This window comes from Jaculus jaculus, chromosome 17 (genome assembly GCF_020740685.1).
Source record: "Jaculus jaculus isolate mJacJac1 chromosome 17, mJacJac1.mat.Y.cur, whole genome shotgun sequence".
NCBI classification, from domain to species: Eukaryota; Metazoa; Chordata; class Mammalia; order Rodentia; family Dipodidae; genus Jaculus; species Jaculus jaculus.
Genome location: NC_059118.1, coordinates 16,175,421 through 16,197,845, shown reverse-complemented (window position 1 = coordinate 16,197,845; position 22,425 = coordinate 16,175,421). Strand labels below are relative to the sequence as shown.

The 22,425-nt window shown below is 46.7% G+C and overlaps 1 protein-coding gene across 1 annotated transcript; it reads left to right on the top strand.

The window, feature by feature from the left end:
* Positions 1 to 13,905: 13,905 nt before the first annotated feature.
* Positions 13,906 to 19,760, top strand: LOC101594866 (cathelicidin antimicrobial peptide). The gene is made up of 4 exons (XM_045137010.1): positions 13,906 to 14,079; positions 16,664 to 16,765; positions 18,531 to 18,623; positions 19,097 to 19,760. The coding sequence occupies exons 1-4, from the start codon at positions 13,906 to 13,908 to the stop codon at positions 19,238 to 19,240; spliced, it is 513 nt and encodes a 170-aa protein (XP_044992945.1). The 3' UTR covers positions 19,241 to 19,760.
* Positions 19,761 to 22,425: the final 2,665 nt, after the last annotated feature.

Sequence of the window (22,425 nt, the reverse complement as noted above, 5' to 3'; positions counted from 1 at the left end):
CAGGTGCACAAGGAGGGCAGAGGTAGGAGGATTGCCGTGAGTTCGACGCCACCCTGAGGCTACATAGTGAATTCCAGGTCAGCCTGAGCTAGAGTGAAACCCTACCGCGAAAAACAAACAAAAAAATAATAAAAAGTGGGGGGGGGGAAGGGAGGGAATTAACATGGATTTTTTTATAATCATGGAAAATGCTAATAAAAATTAAAAAAAAATAATAAAATAAATTTTAAAAACCCAAAGCTTTATTGACAAGCTACCATAAGTATGGTCAGCACAACCCCCTCTCAAATCCTCCCTCCATCAAACCACCTCCCCCATCCAATTAAGTCTCCCTTTTATTATATAGCCAGCATCTTTTCCTCCTACTATGAAGGTCGTGTGTTGGTAGTGTCAATCCTTTGGGTCTTACAGTTTTTATTGCCTGTAATCCCAGCACTTGAGAAGCAGAGGTAGGAGGATCACCGTGAGTTCAAGACCAGCCTAAGACTACATAAGTAAGTGAATTACAGGTCAGCCTGGGCTAGAGTAAGACCATACCTTGAAAACAGCCCCCCTAAAATATGCAGTTAATAGATGTATAAGGAAGGATAAAATTAGAAAATCGCTAATAAGAGGGCTGGAGGCTGTGGGTGTTGGTGCACACCTTTAATCTCAGCGTATTTACCAACACTTGTTTCCTTGTTTTTTTACACACTATTTTTGCTGGGCAGGGTGGCATACACCTTTAATTCCAGCACTTGAGAGGCAGGGAAAGGATCACTTTGAATTCAAAGCCAGCCTGAAACTACATAGTGAATTCCAGGTTAGGTTGGGCTAGAGAAAACCCTCTCTCTCTCTCTCTCTCTCTCCATATATATATATATGCTCTCTCCATATATATGCTATATATATATACATACACACACACACACACACACACACACACATATATATATGTATATATATATATATATATATATATATATTTTTGTTGTTGTTGTTGTTGTTTCAAGGTAGGGTCTCATTCTAGCTCAGGCTGACCTGGAATTCACCCTGCATTCTCAGGGTGGCCGCGAACTCACGGCGATCCTCCTACCTCTGCCTCCCGAGTGCTAGAATTAAAGACGTGTGCCACCACGCCGGCTTACATATGCTATCTTGTGCATCTGGTTTATGTGGATCCTAGAGAATTGAACCCGGGTCCTTTTGCAGGCAAGTGTCTTAACTGCTAAGCCATCTCTCCATCCCTTTCTTGTCTTTTTTTTTTTAAATACTTTTATTTATAAAAAGATAGAGATAGAGAGATGGAGAGAGAGAGAATGAGCATGCCAGGGCCTCCAGCCACAGCAAAGAACTCTGGACGCATGTGCTGCCTTGTGCATCTGGTTTACATGGGTACTGGGAAATTGAGCCCAGGTGTTTAGGCTTTGCAGGCAAGTGCCTTGGCTCCTAAGCCAACTCTCCAGCCTATTTCTTCCTTTGTAACTGGTTAGACTCACATGGGGAGAGGTTAAGGGACCATGCGATTAATCTGCACTCTTCTAAAGGGCACTTGCTTTTATGTCCATTGATGACTCTGCACAATAACTGATGTTGCTAAATAGCGATTTTTTTAAATGTATTTATTTATTTTAGTTTTTAAAAATATTTAAACCTTTATTTATTTACTTGAGAGAGACAGAGAGAATGGGCATGCCAGGGCCTCCAGCCACTGCAAATGAACTCTAGATGCATGTGCCACCTGTGTGTCTGGCTTACATGGATCCTGGGGGAATCGAATTTGGGTCTTTTGGCTTTGTAGGTAAGTGCCTTAACTGCTAAGCCATCCCTCCATCCCCCCCCCCTTTTTTTTAAGGTAGGGGCTCACTCTAGCCAAGGCTGACCTGGAATTCATTCTGTAGTCCCAGGTTGGCCTGGAAGTCACAGCAATCCACCTATCTCTTCTTCCCAAGTGCTGTGTGACAGACACAGAGAGAAAGAGGCAGATAGAGAAAGAGGGAAGAGAGTGGCTAAGGTCCCAGCAGGGCCTTCTGACACTGTAAACTCCAGACACATGTGCCACTTTGTGCATCTGGTGAAAATGTGCACTGGGGAATTGAATTAAAGCTGTCAGACTTTGTAGGCAGGTGCTTTTAGTTGCTGAGCCAGTCTCCAACACTCGTTTTTTTTTGGGGGGGGTTGGTTTTGGGGTAAGATCTCACTATAGCCAAAGCTGACCTGGAATTCACTATGTAGTCTTAGGGTATCTTCAGATTCACAGTGATCCTCCTACCTCTGCCTCCCAAGTGCTGGGATTAAAGGTGTATGTGCCACTCACTATGTTCAATGAAAATAGTTAAAAAAAAAAAAAAGACAGGAAAACAAGTGTTGGTAAGTATGCAGAGTGGCAGAACACTGAGCTGATTCAAGTGAGGTTGTACATGGATGCCACTGCTGGGGGAAACTGGTATTTTCTAGTCAAAGTGGCAAGGTTGACCCCTTTGACCCGAAATTCCCCTACTGGCTGTCTACACATCCTGAAAAGAGAATAGACAAGCCTACCCCAAACGGGGCAAGTCGTTCCCCTGCCATCTCCCATGGCTGAGAATCCTGAATCACTGCATATGAGCTCTGGGGTAGGACCAGGGGCGTGAACTGTTTGACAGAAGGGAGAAAGCAGAAGAGCGGAGGGAGCTCTCCTGGTGGGGGACCTGGCAGAGAGGACCCCATGGCAGGAGCACCTACATCACAGTCCTTCCCTCCCAGCCATCAGCTGGGTTCTTGGGCCACTTTCACCTTGCCCAGAAAGAAGTGGGAGTGCCACTCAAGGTAGCAAAGAAGCTGTTCAGAAATGCAGCACTTCTCCTCCAGGGGGTGCCGGGCCCTCCAGGAATGAAATGTGAAATGCTTACTTCCTTGGATCTAACCTTTGAGATCTAACCAAAGGAACGAGAGTCCTGCTGGCTCTGCCAGCAGATGGTGCCAAGCCACAGATGGCACCAAGGCCACAGTGTTGCCACAGCACAACCACATCCTGGTAAGGCCTGGATACACAAAAGTGCAGAAGATTTGAAATTATTGGGATTTTTGGTGGTTGTTTTGGTTTGGGTTTTTTTTTTTTTTTTTTTTTTTTTTTGGTTTTTTGAGGTAGGGTCTCACCCAGGCTGACCTGAAATTACCCATACAATCTCAAGGTGGTCTTGAACTCATGGCAGTCCTCCTACCTCTGTCTCCCCAGTGCTAGGATTAAAGGCTTGAGCCACCATGAGTTTGAGGCCATAACGCCTGGCTTCATCTGTTTTCTTACTGAAAGCCATTCTAAGGGGCTGTGGAGATCGTTCAGTGGTTAAAGGCACTTGCTTATAATCCCTCCCCTCCCCTCAAATATTGGCCATTTGTATTTCTTCTGGGAATTCTGTTTAGTTGTTTTTTTTTTTTTTTAATTTATTTGTTGCCTGCCAGGCATGGTGGCGCACACCTTTAATCCCAACACTTGGGGGGCAGAGGTAGGTTGGGTCGCTGTGAGTTCAAGGCCACCCTGAGGCTACATAATGAATTCCAGGTCAGCCTGAGCCACCATGAGTTTGAGGCCATTATACGTGGCTTCATGTTTTCTTACTGAAAGCCATTCTAAGTGCCCCGGCCAGTGGGGAGTTAAACAAGGATCCAAGGGGAAATTAACCTGGATGGGAGACAAGACAGACACAAAGAAGGAGACCAAGTCTAGAGTCTGATCGAGGTCTCAAATTTATTCAGCCAAGCACAAGCTTATATACAGAAAATAAAACGTTCTCAAAACAGTGCTTCCTGAATTCTGCTTCACCAAGCCGTCAATGCCTCTGTGTCTGAAGTATGCTTTACCAAGGCTATATGATAAGCCTCTATGCCCGGAGATCCAAGACCAGCTGTAGTTCCCATGGTCAAAGAGAAGCTGCAGCTCCCAACACTAAGGAGCTGAGGAGATAGCTCAATGGTTAAAGGCACTTGCTTGTAATCCCCTCCCCCCCCAAAAAAAAATATTGGCCATTTGTATTTCTTCTGAGAATTCTGTTCAGTTTTTTTTTTTTGTTTTTTTTTATTTGTTGCCTGCCAGGCATAGTGGCACACACCTTTAAACCCAACACTTGGGAAGCAGAGGTAGGGGGATTGCTGTGAGTTCGAGGCCACCCTGAGACTACACAGTGAATTCTAGGTCAGTCTGGGCTACTGTGAGACCTTATCTTAAAAACAAAACTAAACAACAACAACAACAAAAATCTTCCACTTGTTCCACTGATCTTCTATATGAACCTGTTACTTCAGCACACACCCAAAGGACTCTATACCTTACTACAGTGGTATTCATCCATCAGTTCTTAGTACTGCTCTCTTCACAATGACAAGGAAATAGAATCAGCCTAGATGTCTACCAACAGAGGAATGAATGGGTAATGAAAATGTGGCAGAATGGAATTCTATACAGCTATAGGGAAAGACGAAATTTGCTGGAAAATGAAAGGAACTGGAAAATAGTACAGGAGGTAAAGTAACTCAGGTACAGAAAGATAAGTGGTGCGTGCATGTTGGCTCTCATATGCAGACCCTGGCGTAGAACCTTTATATGTGCACTATCGTGGAAGAGAGAGAGGATTCAGATGCCAGGAAACTAGAAAGGATCTCATGAGAGGAGGGGAAAAAAGGCTTCAAGACAAAAGGGTAGGGAAATAGATCTTAAGTCATGTGAAAGTCAACAGGTGGGAGGGTTGGACTGGAGATACGCTCAGCAGGTAAAGCGCTTGCCTGCAATGTTTAACAACCCCAGTAAACACATAAAGCCAGAGACACAAAGTGGTACATGCATCTGGAGTTCATTTGCAGTGGCTACAGGTCCTGCTGCACCCATTTTCTCTCTCTTATTCTGCTTGCAAATCAAATTATTTATTTATGTGAAAGCGATAGGCACAGAAAGACAGATAGAGGGAGAGAGAGAGAGAATGGGCGCGCCAGGGCTTCCAGCCTCTGCAAACGAACTCCAGACACGTGCGCCCCCTTGTGCATCTGGCTAACGTGGGACCTGGGGAACCGAGCCTTGAACCAGGGTCCTTAGGCTTCACAGGCAAGCGCTTAACCGCTGAGCCATCTCTCCAGCCCCAAATTAATTTTTTAAACCGGGTGTGGTGGGGCACACCTTTAATCCCAGTACTCGGGTTGCAGAGGTAGGAGGATCACTGTGAGTTCAAGACCACCCTGAGACTACATAGTGAATTCCAGATCAGCTTGGACTAGAGCAAGACACTACCTCAAAAATAAAAAAATTGGGACTGGAGAGATGGCTTAGCAGTTAAGGCGTTTGCCTGCAAAGTCAAAGGACCCAGGTTCAATTCCCCAGGACACACGTTAGCCAGATGCACAAGGTGGCACATGCATCTGGAGTTCATTTGCAGTGGCTGGAGGCCCTGGTGCACCCATTCTCTCTCCTTCTCCCTCTTTCTCTCTGTCAAATTAATTAATTAATTTAATTAAATATTTTTTTAAAGTTCAGGGAAGGGAGGGAATTATCATGGGATATTGTTTACAATTATGGAAGCTGTCAATAAAAAAATTTAATTGGAAAAACCAAAAGGAATTTTATTTTGGTAAAAGGTGGGAGGGAGAAATCAGGTATGAGGCAGGGAAATGGGGAGGAGAGTGGGGCTTAACCAAGGCCAAATACATGCCTTAGTAAATAAAAAGGGGTCAGAGGTGGTGGCACATGCCTTTAATCCTAGCATTCAGGAGGCAGACGTAGGAGGATTGCCATGAGTTGGAGGCCACCCTGAGACTACATAGTGAATTCCAGGTCAGCCTGGGCTAGAGCAAAACCCTACCTCAAAAAAAAAAAAAAAAGAATAAAAGGGGGGTTGGAGAGATGTCTTAGCAGTTAAGGCACATGCCTGCAAAGCCTAAGGACCCAGGTTTGATTCTCCAGGTCCCACGTAAGCCAGATGCACATGGTGATGCATGTGTCTGGGGTTCGTTTTCAGTGGCTGGAGGCCCTGGTACAACCATTCTCTCTCTCTTTCTCTCTCTAATAAATAATTTTTAAAAGAAAATTTCAAAAGAGAATAAAATGAGCTGGTCATGGTGGTACACCCCTTCAAGCTCAGCACTGGGGAGGCAGAGATAGGAGGATCGCCATGAGTTTGAGGCCACCCTGAGACTACATAGTGAATTTCAGGTCAGCCTGAACGAGAGTGAGACTCTACCTAAAAAAAAAAAAAAAAGAAAAGAAAAGAAGAAAAGAAGAAAACAATAAAATGGGCTGCAGAGATGGCTCAGTGGTTAAAGGTGCTTGCTTGCAAAGCCTAATGGCCTGGGTTCTATTCCCCATAACCCACATAAAGCCAGATACACAAAGTGGTGCATGCACCTTGAGTTCATTTGTAACAGCAAGTGGTCCTGGCATGCTCATTCTCATTCTTTCTCTTCTTGCTTACAAATATATAAACAAAACTGTAAAAAAAAAAAAAAAAAGCCAGACATGGTGGCACATGCTTCTAATCCTAGGACGCAGGAGGCAGAGGTAGGAGGATCGAAGTGAGTTCAAGGCCAACCTAAAACTACATAGTGAATTTCAAGTCAGTCTGGGCTAGAGCAAGGCCCTACCTTAAGAAAGAAAAATAAAAAAAGAAGGGCTGGAGAGATGGCTTAGCAGTTAAGGCGTTTGCCTACAAAGCCTAAGTATCTAGGTTCAATTCTCCAGGACCCATGTAAGCCAGATGCACATGCAATGCAAGTATCTGGAGTTTGTTTGCAGTAGCTAGAGGCCCTGATGCACCCATTCTCCCTCTGTCTCCTCTCTTTTTAATAAATAAATAAAAATAAGTAGCAAAAAAGAATAAAAAACAAGTCGGGCATGAGCCTTTAATGCCAGCACTCAGGATACTGAGGTAGGAAGATCACTGTGAGTTCAAAGCCATCCTAGGCTAGATTGAGGGGGGAAAAAAAAATAAGTCTGGACTAGAGTGAGACCCTACCTCGAAAAACTAAAAAATAGCCAGGTGTTGGTGGTACACAACTTTAATTCCAGCACCCAGGAAGCTGAAGTAGGAGGATTGCTGTGAGTTCAAGGCCAGTTTGGGACTAGAGTGAGTTTTAGGTCAATCTGGGCTAGTGTGAGATCTTGCCTCGAAAGCAACAACAAAATAAAACAATACTCCAAAAAAAATATATTAAAGAAGTTCGAATTTGTCTTAACTTTCATTCTTGGGCAAGAGATGCTGTATCAACATTTCTTCATGGGAAGGGAGCCACAGGGGTTCATCCCTCTCCCGCATAGAAAGAGCCCACTCCCGAGTTCAGGCCACTGATAGGGAAAGCCTCCAGGTTCCTACGCCTGCCTTCAAGATTGTAGGTACGCACCCCCTGGTGTTGCCTGGTGTTAAGCAATGAGCAAGAGCCCAGCCAAGCACGGCAGAACTTTTGAGACATTCTGGATTCTTCAGGAGTTCCTGCAGGCTGGGTGGTACCCCATAGGGTACAGATTTGGGGCTGGGGTCAGCCAGGGACTTAAAATGCAGCGAAGGTTTCTATGCCTGTGGGTAAAGGGGTAATTTATACTAACAGCACTGGCTTAAGGTCGGTGTCCCCATGGAACCAATGTGGTCACAGCCACTTTCTCCATCACTGACTTGCTCAGGTCACTTGGGCAAGGGTTCTGAAATCTGTACCCACCTCCTGATCACCCATTACCGCAATGGGAAGCTGAGGCCTGAGAAGACAAGGTGCTTACACAAAGACCCACGGGCGGCGGAGGGAGTCCTTGCTTCATAATGCACCCACCATTGTGAAATCTTTTAAAAGTCTTTATTTATTTATTAGAGGGAAAGAGGGAGAGAGAGTAAGAGAGAGAGAGAGAGAGAATAGACACGCCTGGGCTTCCAGCCACTGCAAACAAACTCCAGACATATGGGCCGTGCCACATTGTGCATCTGGCTTATGTGGGTCCTGGTGAATCAAACCGAGGTCCTTTGGCTTTGCAGGCAAGCAGCTCAACTGCTAATCCTTTTCTTCAGCCCCCCCCCCAATAGTCTTTTGTTTTTTAATTATTTATTTATGGGGGAGAGAGAGAGAGAGAGAGAGAGGAGCACATCAGGGTTTTCAGCTGCTGCAAATGAACTCCAGATGCATGTGCCACTTTATGCATCTGGCTTACATGGGTCCTGGGGAATTGAACCTGGATCCTTTGCTTTTGCAGGCATGTGCCTTAACCACTAAGCCATCTCTTCAGCCATCTTTTTACTTTATTTCATTTTATTTATGTATTCATTTACCTGAGAAACAGAGAAAGAGGCAGAAAGAGAGACAGAGGGAGGGAGAGAATGGTCGCAGTAGGGCCTCTATCCACTGCAAATGAACTCCAGATACATGTGCCTCCATGTGTATCTGGCTTATGTGGTATTGGGAGCTATTTGGCTGGCCTTGTATCCATAGCTCTGGGCCTTTGGCAGCAAAACTATAGCAAGACTATAGCACCTACATGTAAGCAAGATTATGTGTATTCAGTGTTGGAAGCCATTTGGCTGGCCTTGATAGTCTTTTGTACTGAGAAGTGATTGAAGTGCAAAAACTCTTACAGGAAGGAGTTTTTGATAGAAACTTGTGTGAAGCTCATGGAATTTTAGTCCATGGAAAACTGTTTGTAAGAAGATATAAAAAGGAATGCTGTGAAATAAACCGTGCTCCAGTGCTTGCTTCAGTCCTAGAGTCTTTGCTTTCTTTCTTTCTCCTGTCTTTCTTTAATCCTCACTCCCCATCAGGCTCAAACCCTTTCAGCCGGCAGACTCCGGCAATGTAGGTACTGGGGAATTGAACCAGGGTCCTTAGGTTTTCAGGCAAGCACCCTTAACCACTAAGCAACCTCTCCAGCCCTCTTGTGAAATCTTTTTTTTTTTTTTTTTGCTTTAACCATCATCTTTAAAGAGCCATGGGGTATTTAGGTGACTGTCAGGAGCCATAGAGCAAAAGCCTCTCCATTTTGCCTGGGCCTGCTCATAAACTGACTCATTACTCAGAAAGCTGGTCCATCCAGCTTTCTGTTAGGTACTTCTGGAACTGGTCAGCAGACTGCTTACAGAATGTTATCTTTTGCAAAAGGCCAGTTTATGGTCAGGGTGTGAAGCCTGGTGCAGTCAGGATGTTAAGCCAGTGAGGCAAGATTAGATGAACGCCTGATTACATCCCCTCTAGGTTTCCTGACAACTCCTTGCCCTGACCACGTCCCCTTCCTCCTACAACCCTACATAAACCTACATGTAAGAATAAACTCTTGAGGCCGTGACAAACATCTAGCATGGTCTCCTTCTTGTGTCTGTTTGCCTTGTTTCATTCAGGTTGATATTCACCTCGCTTCTTTGTTCGACTCCCGGCTGGCCGGGGCAGGTGATTCTTCATGGGCTAGAATCCCAGCACCTCAATTTACCACCTGGGCCCAGCTCTTAACCTCCTAATACCTAGGTTTCCTCATCTACAGAGGCTGGCTAATGGTATTCCCCTTGTCTTGGTCTGGCACAGGTCGACCTCTGTGTGGGTCTCCTCTGACTCACTTGCTGTTCCAGGGCCAACACCAAATTTAGCTTTAATCTTGCTTTATAGGTAAGAAAAGTGATTCCTGGGAGATTGAGAGGCAGTGGGGAAATGGTAGGATTTGAACTTTGGTCTATGGGACCCTGAAGCTAAGATTTACATACCTATACCCTGAAATTGCTCTGGGTCAAGTTGTCAAATATATATGTATGTATTTAAATATTTTATTTATTTATTTGAGAGGGAGATGAAATGGGCATGCCAGGGTCTCTAGCCAGTGCAAACACCAGATGCTTGAGCCACGTCGTGTATCTGGCTTTACATGGGTACTGGGGAATCAAACCTAAGTCCTTTGGCATTGTAGGCAAGAACCTTAACTGCTAAGCTATATAGAAAGACAAATGGGGGCTGGAGAGATGGCTTAGCGGTTAAGCGCTTGCCTGTGAAGCCTAAGGACCCCGGTTCAAGGCTCGGTTCCCCAGGTCCCACGTTAGCCAGATGCACAAGGGGGCGCACACGTCTGGAGTTCGTTTGCAGTGGCTGGAAGCCCTGGCGTGCCCATTCTCTCTCTCTCCCTCTATCTGTCTTTCTCTCTGTCTGTCGCTCTCAAATAAATAAATAAATAAATAAATGAACAAAAAATATTTAAAAAAAAAAGAAAGACAAATGGTGCATGCATGTTCACTCTCATGTGCAGACCCTACTGTAGAACCTTTATATATGTGTGCTATCATGGGAGAGAGAGTGTTCCGATGCCAGGAAACTAGAAAGGACCTCATGAGAGGGGGGGAAAGGGAAAAGGGTAGGGAAATAGACCTTATTAAGTCCTATAAAAGTCAACAGGTGGGAGGGTGGGACTGGAGATACGGCTCAGCAGGTAAAGCACTTATCTGCAATGTCAAACGACCCCAGTACCCACATAAAACCAGATGCACAAAGTGATGCATATGCCTAGAGTCTGTTTGCAGTGGCTGGAGGTCTTGGCACGTCCATTCTTTCTGTCTGTTTCTCTTCTATCTCTCTCTGCTTGCAAATAATAAATAAAAATATTCTTTAAAAGTTGTAAGCCAGAGCTAGAGAGATGGCCTAGCGGTTAAGGCATTTTCCTGCAAAGCCTAAGGACCAGGTTTGATTCTCCAGGTCCCACGTAAGCCAAATGCACATGGTGGTGCATTTGTCTGGAGTTTGTTTGCAGTGGCTAGAAGCCCTGGTGTGCCCATTCTCTCTCCCCCTCCCTGTCTCTAATAAAAAAATAAAATAAAAAATTATTTTAAAAAAAGTTGTGGGCTGGAGAGATGGTTTAGCGGTTAAGTGCTTGCCTGTGAAGTCTAAAGACCCTGGTTCGAGGCTCAACTCCCCAGGACCCATGTTAGCCAGATACACAAGGGGGTGTACACATCTGGAGTTCATTTGCAGTGGCTGGAGGCCCTGGCGCATCCATTCTCTCTTTATGTATATATCTGCCTCTTTCTGTCACTCTCAAATAAATAAATTAAAATAAATTTTAAAAAAAGTTGTAAGCCAGGTATGGAGGTGGCACATGCCTTTAAACCCACCATTGGCGAGACAGAGGTAGGAGGATTGCTGAGTTTTGGAGGCTACCCTGAGACTACATAGTGAATTCCAGGCCAGGGCTAGAGTGAGACACTACCTCGAAAAACAAAAAAAAGAAATAAACAAACAAAAAAGTTGGGCATGGGGCCTGGACAGATGGCTTAATGATTAAGGCACATGCCTATGATATAAAGCCAAGGGACCTAGGTTTGATTCCTCAGGACCCACGTAAGCCAAACACACAAGGTAGCACATATACCTGGAGTTTGTTTGCAGTGGCTGAAGGCCCTGGTGCTCCCCTTCTCCCACTATATTTGTCTCTCTCTCTCTCTCTCAAATAAATAAATAAAGCTGGGTATGTTGGGCATTTACTTCCAGCACTCAGGAGGCAGAGGCAGGAGGACCGCCATGAGTTCAAGGCCACCCTAAAACTACATAGTGAATTCCAGGTCAGCCTGGGCTAGAGCAAGATCCTACCTTGGCTTTATCTCCTCCAACACCCCACATGGTAGGAACTCCTTGAACTCTCTTTTCTCTTTTCTTTCCACACTTTTTCCTCCAGATCCCTATCTGGTCACATGAACTCCTGAGCCACATGTGGCCTACATGGGCTTCTGGGCTCCATGTGGTGTACTTCTCTTTTCCCCGCTTTGTTTCCCCTCATCTCTCGGTCTTCCCCTTTCCGCACTCCTTTGTAAAAATCTGGCTTGCGGTCCCTTCCTTATTGTTTGTAGCCATTCAGCCTGCTGAAGGGCTGTGCTCTTAAATTCTCAGTGTGGAGCAGAACTGGCCCTTAAGAAAGGGGGCCAGTGTCTTAACAACAGTTCATCTCTGATGTGCCTCTCTGCCTGCCACTGTACAGCTTAAGGATTTGTTGTCACCTCCTGGGAGGTATAAAATCCCAGGCTTGGGCTGGAGAGATGGCTTAGCGGTTAAGCGCTTGCCTGTGAAGCCTAAGGACCCCGGTTCGAGGCTCGCTTCCCCAGGTCCCACGTTAGCCAGATGCACAAGGGGGCGCACGCGTCTGGAGTTCGTTTGCAGAGGCTGGAAGCCCTGGCGCGCCCATTCTCTCTCTCTCCCTCTATCTGTCTTTCTCTCTGTCTGTCGCTCTCCAATAAAAAATTTAAAAAAATTAAATATATTAAAATCCCAGGCTTTCTCTTCTTGTAGTCTATCTCCACACTAGTGGCTGTGGGTTTTCATTCACTAACTCATGAGTTCCAGACTTTGATCCTCTAGGCACAAACTTTTTCTCCTCTGTGCTTCCATCTTTTCTGTCCCTCCTCCTTCCCATTACCGCTTCTCCATCGTTGATTCACTTCATCTGTAAGTCTAGAAACTTGGATTACCTGCATAATATATCAAAATGCAGGCTCCTCTGATTCCTGTGTCTTTTAAAAATAATTGTGAGACTCCTGAACCTTAGGGGAAATCTGAGGGTGCTTAGGAATCTAGTTCTCCATCACCACCCCAACCATCCCTTTCATTGCTTCTGAAGTATCTAAAGTCCTTAGCCTTTTCCTCTTCCCATTCAGTGCTCCAAGCACTTTTTTTTTTGGTCTGAATTGAGCACTTGGGGCTTGACAGGAAGAGTAATATAGTTGGGCACTGTTAAGTGGTCAAGTGATGAGTTTGTTGATTAATGGCTGAAGACTGTTGAGAAGATTTTAATGTTTATACAAATAAAGAACATTCTTGTTTTTAAAAAAAGATCCCACTTTGAACAAAAAGAAAAAAGAGGGCTAGAGAGATGGCTTAGTGATTAAGGCTTAGTGATAAACGCCTGCAAAGCCTAAGAACCCAGATTCAGTTCTCCAGTACCCATGTAAACCAGATGTACAAGGTGGCACATGCGTCTGTAGGATCCCCTCCCCAGTGGCTATAGGCCCTGGAGCACCCATTCTCTTAAAAGAAAAAGAAGCCGGGTGTGGTGGTGCACACCTTTAATCCCAGCACTCAGAAGACAGAGTTAGGAGAATCACCGTGAGTTTGAGGACACCCTGAGACTACCTGGAATTCACTATGTAGTCTCAGGGTGGCTTTGAACTCATAGAGATCTTCCTACCTCTGTCTCCCAAGTGCTGGGATTAAACGTGTGCACCACCACGTCCGGCCAGAGTTTATATTTGATCTTAGCCAAAAGGCTAAAAAGTGATGGGCACTCAAAATTTTAAAAGTTGGGCTGGAGAGATGGCTTAGCAGTTAAGGTGTTTGCCTGTGGAGCCCAAGGACCCAGGTTTGATTCCCCAGTACCCAAGTAAGCCAGATGCACAAGGTGGCACATGTGTTGGAAGTCCATTTGCAGTGGCTAGAGGCCCCAGTGGGCCTATATTCTCTCTCTCTCACTCAAATAAATAAATAAAAATTTTAAAAATTTAAAGTTAGCAAATTCTAAAAAATATATGTAATACTGTGAATGTCGTCCCGAGTGTCAGATTGGATCATCTGTGGGCCTGGCTCATGAACTCAGACACAGATTCCAGGGACCCTTGGCAGTTGTTTCTGAGATCAAAGCAAAATAGCCAGGGAGAGACAGCAGCATCTGGCACTGGTAGAGCTGGAGGTCAATGGGGACACTGGGGCCAAGTGAAGAAGTGTGACCGCTGTGCCCACAAGTCTCCTGCTCCCAACTCAGGGTTCTCCGGTCACTCCTAGGTCCTGGTGAATTGCCCAAACCTACTTGCTCTTCTTGGCCAATAGTGTTTTGTAACATTGACCAACTCTTGGTTTCTCGACGGGTAAAGCAGTAGGCCCATTTCAGCTCTTTATGTCACAGCAGCCCTTGGGCAAGGCAGACTAAGTAGGACCAAATAAAAGGGCTGAGGGTGGCAATAGGTCAGAAAGGAGGCAATGGCTGAGCTGTGGAAGGCGTTTGTGCTGGTGCTGGGTCTGGCAGTGGTGTCCTGTGAGGCAAATCGCCGACTGAGATATGAGGATATTGTTGCCCAGGCCTTGAAGTTCTACAATGACGGGCAGCGAGGAAAGCCCTTATTCCGCCTTCTGGAAGCCACCCCACCATCTACAGTGAGTGTCTGCGGCCCTGGTCTGGGGAAACAGGTCCCACTGGCTGCTTTACACTGGTGAGGGTGGCAGGCGGGACAGGATACCTGGAATAGGCACAGAGTGCTTAGTTCACATTAGCAATTTTTTGTTGTTGTTGTTGTTCTGTTTTGTGAGGTAGGGTCTCACTCTAGCCCAGCGTGACCACCATGCTTGGCTATTGTTTTTACTTACAATGTTTCCCTCTTATCTGGGGTCTGTAGCCATAGCTTACTGGATTGAGTGATTACCTAGCATGCAAGAAGTCCTGGGTTCACTCTCCAATTCCCTGTAAAACTAGGTGTGGTAGTGCACACCTCTAATCCTAGCACAAGATTAAGGTCATCCTCAGCTATTTAGCAAGTTGGAGGGCAGCCTGGGCTACAGACGAGAACTTGACACTATTTGAAGAAAATTACAATCTCATTCTGTCTTCTGGCACGAGACATGAAGGGTGGAATTCTGGTTCCCAAAGACATCTGTATTGCCCACCTTTTTTGTTTTTCTTGTTTGTTTCTCAAGGTAGGGTCTCGATCTAACCCAGGCTGACCTGGAATTCACTGTGTAATCTCAGGGTGGCCTCAAACTCATGGTGAACCTCCTACCTCTGCCTACCAAGTGCTGGGACTAAGGGTGTATGCCACCATGCCCAGCCCTTAAAATATGTTTTTAAAATGTGGGGGACTATGCCGGGTGTGGTGGCACACGCCTTTAATCCCAGCACTCGGGAGGCAGAGGTAGGAGAATTGCCGTGAATTCGAGGCCACCCTGAGAGTACAGAGTGAATTCCAGGTCAGCCTGGACCAGAGTGAGACCCTACCTCGAAAAACCAAAAAAAAAAAAAAAAAGTCACTTATTTGTAAGAAAAGATAGAATGAGCATGAATACATGTACAAAGGCCTCTTGCTCCTGCAATCAAACTCCAGATGCATGCACCACTTTGCACATCTGGCTTTATGTGGGTACTGGGGAATCAAACCCAGGCCATTAGGTTTTCAAGCAAGTACCTTTAACCACTGAGCCATCTCTCCAGCCAGCTACCCCACTTAAAGAAAAAAAGCCAGTCGTGGTGGCACATGCCTTTAATCCCAGCACTTGGGAGGTAGAGGTAGGTGGATTGCCGTGAATTCGAGGCCACCCTGAGACTACATAGTGAATTCCAGGTCAGCCTGAACTAGAGCAAGACCCTACCTCAAAAAACCAAAAAAAAAAAAAAAAAAAAAAAAAAAAATTATTTGCCAGGCATGGTGGCACACACCTTTGATCCCAGTACTTGGAAGGCAGAAGTAGGAGGATTGCTGTGAGGTTAAGGCCAGCCTGATACTATATAGTGAATTCCAAGTCAGCCTGGGCTAGAGTGAGACCCTAACTCAAAAAAAATTTTTTTTTCAAAAAAAAATTTATGAGTTGAGAGAGTATGGAGGTTTGATTCAGGTGCACCACATAAATTTAAGTGTTCTGAACACTAGATTCCCAGCTGATGGAGATTTGGGAATTAACGCCTTCTGGAGGCGGTGTATTGTTGGGGGCCAGGCATATGGGTGTTATAGCCAGCTTCCCCTTTCCAGTGTTTGGCACACTCTCTTGTTGTCCACCTGATGTTGGCCAGGGGGGGATATCCACCCTCTGTTCATGCCATCATTTTCCTTGCCATCATGGAGCTTCCCCCTAGAGTCTGTAAGCCAAAATAAACCTTTTTTTCCCCCCCCGAGAAGCTGCTCATGGTTGGGTGATTTGTACCAGCAATGCAAACCTGACTGCAACAGAGAGAAAGAGACAAAGAGAGAGGAAGGGAGAGAGAAAATGGGCACGCCAGGGCCTCCAGCTACTGTCAATGAGCTTGAGACACAGGTGCCACCTTGTGCATCTGGCTTACGTGGGTCCTGGGGAATCAAACTTGGGTCTTTTGGCTTTGTAGGCAAGTGCCTTAACTGCTAAGCCATCTCTTCAGTCCCCTCTACAGACACTTTTTTTTTTTTTTTCTCAAGGTAGGGTTTTGCTCTAGTCCAGGCTGAACTGGAGCTCACTGTATATTCTCAGGATGGCCCCAAACTCACCACAATCCTCCTGCCTCTGCCTCCTGAGTGGTGGTATTAAAGGCATGTGCCACCACAGCCGACTCCACACACGCTTTTTTTGAGACAGGGTATTATGTAGCCCAGGCTGGTCTTGAACTCTTGATCCTACTGCCTCTTCTTCCCAAGTGCTGGAATTTCAGGTGTGCATCACCATGCCTGTCATCTCTGTTGTGGCCACCCAATAAATGCTAGGCTTTGGTGAAAAGTACGGACTTGGACTAAGGCCCTGCAGAGAGGTAACCTTAGCCTATCTGTACCTTTGTTCCCTCACCTATAGAATCGACATGGTTGCTAGGCATGGTGGCGCACACCTTTAATCCCAGCACTCACTAGGGAGGCAGAGGTAGAAGGACCGCTGTGAGTTCTAGGACAGCCTGAGACTACATAGTGAATTCCAGGTCAGCCTGGACTAGAGAGAGACCCTACCTCGAAAAACAAACAACAACAACAAAAGAATTGACATGGTTAAGAGTTTTCCGTTGCTTCTTTAGAATTCCACCACCAGGATCCTACTCGATTTGAGGATTAAAGAAACAGTATGCATTTCCACTCAGGAGAGACAGCCCCAAGAATGTGACTTCCGTGAAGGCGGGGTGAGTCTCCTTCATCTCCCAGCTCCCACCCCCTGGTGGATAAGCAGAAGTGTCCTCCTCTCTGGGTCTCAAGGGGCCGTGAATCTGCCCCACTCACCTCACCAGGCCACCTTACCAGAGGTTTGAACGCGGAAGCCTTTTCCAAAGTCAAGATTTCCCTTGCTGCGATTTCTTACTACAAATTTCTGTAAATGCTAATGACAAAAGCAATATATGAACTGGGGATGTAATTCAGTGGTAGACTGCTTGCCTAGCATGTTCAAGGCTCTGGATTCGATTCCTAGTGACACACAGAAAAAGGAAGGGCAGGGAGAAGGAAATATATGGTATTACTGAATATTACAAAAGAACAAAGTGTGACCTTAATCCACCTAGAAAGATCACTTCTTTTTAAAAATAATCCAGAGGGTAGTATTTTAATTTTTTGGGGTGGATTTCAAGGTAGAATCTCACTCTAGGCCAGGCTGTCCTGGAGTTCATGATGTAGTCTCAGGCTGGCCTTGAATTCCTGGTAATCCTCTTACTTCTGCTTCTCAAGTGCTGGGATTAAAGAAGTGTGCCACCATGCCCAGCTCTATTTTAAAATGTTATTTTCTTTGAGAGAAAAAGTAGAGAGAGAGAGAGAGGGAGAAAGAGAGAAAGAGAGACAGAGAATGGGCACCCCAGGACCTCCACTCACTGCAAGTGAACTCCAAATGCAGCTGCTACCTTGTGCACCTGGCTTACATGGATACTGGGAATTGAACCTGGATCCTTAGCCTTCGCAGGCAAGCACCTTCACCACTAAGCCATCTCTCCAGCCCCTATATTATACATATGTGTATGTTAATTAATTAATTATTATTATTTGCTTTTTCAAGGTAGGATTTCACTCTAGCTCAGGCTGACCTGAAATTTACTATGTAGTCTCAGAGTGGCCTCAAACTCACAGCGATCCTCCTACCTCTGCCTCCCGAGTGCTGGGTTTAAAGATGTGCGCCACCACACCTGGCTTGTATGTTTATTTTTATTTATTTTTTCTTATAAAATGTACCTCATGGAAGTAGAGCTCCCTCTGGCTGTGTCTGGAAGCTGTGGTGCTTGCACTTTTTTTTGGAGGATACGATGACAAAGGATACAACAGCCAAGTAATGCTGTCTTCTAACTCAGGAGCACAGTAGAACATCATTGCATCTTACGAAGTAGCCACTGCAAATGAACTCCACACACATGCTCTACCTTGTGTATATGGCTTTATGTGGGTATTGGGGAATCAAACCCAGGCTTAGACTTTGCAGGCAGGTGCTTTAACCACTAAGCCACTTCTCCAGCTCCTGTGTTTATTTATTTTAATGTAAGTACTGAGGATTGAATTCAGGTACCCCCTCCTCTGCTCCTGATTATGGGTCTCACTCTGTAGTCCCAGGCTGGCCTTGAACTCACAGTGATCCTCTTACCTCTGCTGCGATTAAAGGTGTGTGCCACCATGCCCAGCTGAATTCAGGTTCTTATGCTTGTGAGGCAAGCACTTCATCAGCTGAGACTTCTCTCCAGCCCAAGAAAGTTCTTTATCTTAATGGGTGTGCAACTACTCTGCTCGATGCTAGTGACTTGCTTCTGGTTCCTGGCTGTGGCTAGTTATAACAGACTGAGGATTCCTGAGGGGCCCCAGGTTACTACTTGGTCTCCTCTGGGGAAATCGGGCAGCACCCGGTCACCCCATGATCTCAGGGACGGTGGCCGGAAGTTTCCAGCTCCTAGAAGTTTCCGTCCTGCCTCCCTACAGGAGGAGCGAACCTGCACTGGTGAATTCTTTAGAAGGCGATCTCTGCGCATCCTGACCTTGACCTGTGACAGGATCTGTGCGGCAGAGTCCCAGGTGAGGGGGGGGGCTGCCCCGCCCCACGTCCCGGGCCCCTCCTTCCTGCTGCGCAGGACCCCCAAGCTAACCCCATCAGTCCCTTCCCTCCAGGGCCCTCCCACCAAGTGCAGCCACCTGAGGTGACACTTATCTCCTTATCTGGAGACCAGGGATGATAAACCTTACTTAGTACACTGTTCACAGGGATGCGGCACCCAGCAGGTCAATAGGGAATAAACCCTCTCTGTTGATGTGAAGAGCAGAGGCCATGGTGGAGGCGGGGGGTGGAGCCCATTCTGCGCTTTGGGCCCCAAAGAGGCCCTTGGAAATCCACCTGCGCCTAATGCAGTACTGCCTCAGACCACTGGGCTCCAGGGAATTGGTGCTAGGCTGGGGTGTCCCTTAAGGCTCTGGGGTCATCTAGGTCCACAGGCAGAGCAGGAAAGTGGCTGGTCGACTAAGGAAGTGACCGGCAAGCATCTCTTCTGCAGGTCTCTCTGATGAGCCCTTTGGCTGACTCCCCTGAGGCCGACGCCCCGCTGAAGGCCGAAAGCACCCAGCTGCCCCCTGCGATCAGGAACATTTATGAGAACGCCAAGTACGACATTATCAACAACATCCTGCGTAATTTCTAGGGCTGGAGGAGGGAGGGGAGGTCCTGTCTGTGTGCCATGACCTCTTCCAAATCTCCCTCCGCGGCCTTCAGCACTTCCTTTCCTGCATGGTCCAGAGACGTCCCCTTTTCACATAGCCTCTAACTCACGCGGAGCCCCAGCCTTTGTACATCTGCTTTCTTCTGCTGGGACTCCACGCCCCATCCTGTCTTTAATACTCTTCCCCCCTCAAGTCAGCTCCAAAGCTCCTCTCCTGCAGGAAGCTTCCTTGCTCTGCCAGAGCAAAGGGGTCCTTCCCTCATTCAGTTCACTCACAGTCCTCGAAACACAATGCCTTGACATGCTGAGTCTTAGCCAGAGAGCACCATGCTACAGCTGGCCCTCCTGCAGGTGGCTGGCCAATCAATTTCTCAATGGAGAGCTCTGGCATCATGAGAGGGTGGTTTCTCTTGGGAAAGACCCTGAGTGCCCCTGCTCCCAGCCCAGTGACTGGGACAACCAAATGCACCTTTACATATCCCAGTCACCTTGGTGGGAGCTTGGCGAGGGCTGGGTGGGGGGGGGGGGCGTCACACCATCCTAAATCTACAGGAGGGCTCAATAAATGCTTCTGAGATGAATGTGACTGAATGAATAACGAGTGAGGCCAGATTGGCTGAACTTGGGGTGAGAAGGCTGATGAGGCAGGCGCTGGGTGGGAGCTGGAAGGGTCCAGGCTCCATGCGATCAGGGAGGAGACTGTAGAGGCACCGGAGACAGTGGCAGGGGGCGCCCAGGAGGGCAGAGCAGTCTGTCCCGGGCCCCTCAGCCACGTTAGCGCCTTCAGACCCCCAGCTATCCCACAAAGCTCCAGTCCGAGCACCCTGAAATCTCACCTGCATATCAGAGTACCCCTTGGACACCCGCCTGCGGTGTGTTCCTGAAGTCCACCCCAGGCAGCTGCTAGCGACCTCATCTTCTACAGAAGCCCAGTGTCACTCTTGGCCCCTCACTCTTTACAACCCAGTCTGGTCTCAGCAGACCTTTTGTCTGGGTCCAGGATGAAGCCCTAGCCTTGAGAACCAGAACTGACACACTGGGAGTGGTTCAGTTGTTGCCAACTGGGCATGGTGGCTCACATATGTAATACTAGCATTGAGGAGGCTAATGCAGGAAGATTGCCACGAGTTTCAGGTCAGCCTGGGCTACATTGTAAGACCCTGTCTCAGAAAAACAAACAAAAACAACCCACCACGAACAACAAAATTGGCTGGAGATGTAGCACATTGGCAGCATGCACAAGCTCCGAGGTTCAATTCCCAGTACTACAAATGTCAAGAGTATCCCATCACCCAGTGGATGAGACAGACCACCAACCGACATTTGCAATGTGTGTTTGTATGGTTCGGTGCATCAAACCCAGGGCTTAAGGCACTTGCTTGGAAAAGTGTGACTGAAGAGTTTCCCAACTTCCACAACCAGAGTAATGGGGATGCAACCTATAAAGACAGTTCTGGAATGTCTCTGTGACAATGGGGAGTGAAGGTGAAGTGCAGTTTTCACTTACCCATGAGCAAATCACCATCAAGCACAAAGGCTGGCCCCAGAGTGCAGAGACATACCACAGGTATGAGGAAGCCAGCTCTGGGGAGGAACTCTGAAGTGAAATTGTTGTTTAAAAACCCTCTAGGAGTCCTGGGCGTGGTGGTGCACGCCTTTAATCCCAGCACTCAGGAGGCAGAGGTAGGAGGATTGCTGTGAGTTCAAGGCCATCCTGAGAATACATAGTGAATTCCAGGTCAGCCTGGGTAGAGTGAAACCTTACCTCTAAAAAACAACAACAAAAAACCCAAACAAACACAAAACAACCCTATAGGGCCGGAGAGATGACTTAACGGTTAAGCCACTTGCCTGCAAAGCCAAAGGACCCAGGTTCAATTCCCCAGGACCCACATAAACTAGATGCATCTGGAGTTGGTTTGCAGTGGCTAGAGGCCCTGGTGTGCCCATTCTCTCTCTCCCCCCTCTCACTCTTAAATTAAAAAAAAAAAAAAAAAACCTCTAGTTTTGCTGGGTGTGTTGGCCCATGCCTTTAATCCCAGCACTTGGGAGGCAGAGGTAGGAGGATCACTGAGTTTGAGGCCACCCTGAGACTACACAGAGAATTCCAGGTTAGCCCGAGCTAGAGTGAGACCCTACCTAAAAAAAAAAACAAAAAAACAAATAAACCTCTAGTTTGGCATGTGTGGTGACACACCCCTTTAATCTGAGCACCTGGAACAACAGAGTGAGTTCCAGGTCAGCCTGGGTTTAGGGTGAGACCCTGCCCTGAGAAAACAAAACAAAAAACTCCAAAAACCTCTAGTGACTTTTTTGGGGGGTTGGGGGTGGGGGTTCAAGGGAGGGTTTCACTCCAGCCTAGATGGATCTGGAACTCACACTTGCTTGAGCTCCAGGCTGGCTTTGAACTCAAGCCATTTCTCCTACCTCGGCCTCCCAAGTGCTGGGATTAAAGGTGTATCCCACCATGCCTGGGTTCTACTGACTTAAAGCTTTGCAAGCAAGTGCCTTTAGCTTCGGAACCATCTCTCCAGCCCTCTAGTGACTTTTTTTTTTTTTTTTTTTGGTTTTTCAAGGTAAGGTCTTGTTCTAGCCCAGGCTGGCCCTGAACAGAGATCCTCCTACCTTGGCTTCCAAAGTACTGGGATTAAAAGCATGTGCCACTACACCTGTCCAATTTACTTCCAATATTTAAAAATATTTTATAGGGCTGGAGAGATGGCGTAGCGGTTAAGCGCTTGCCTGTGAAGCCTAAGGACCCCAGTTCGAGGCTCGGTTCCCCAGGTCCCACATTAGCCAGATGCACAAGGGGGCGCACGCGTCTGGAGTTCGTTTGCAGAGGCTGGAAGCCCTGGCGCGCCCATCCTCTCTCTCTCCCTCTATGTGTCTTTCTCTCTGTGTCTGTCGCTCTCAAATAAATAAATAAAAATTTAAAAAAATATATTTTATTTTAGTTTTTTATTTTTGCATTTTCGAGGTAGGGTCTTGCTCTAGCCCAGGCTGACCTGGAATTCATTATGTAGTCTCAGGGTGGCCTCAAACTCATGGTGATCCTACCTCTGCCTTCCAAGTGCTGGGACTAAAGGCGTGCACCACCAAACCTGGCTCTAAAATATTTTATTTTTATTTATTTGAGAGAAGAAGAAAGAGGCAGACAGAGAATGGGT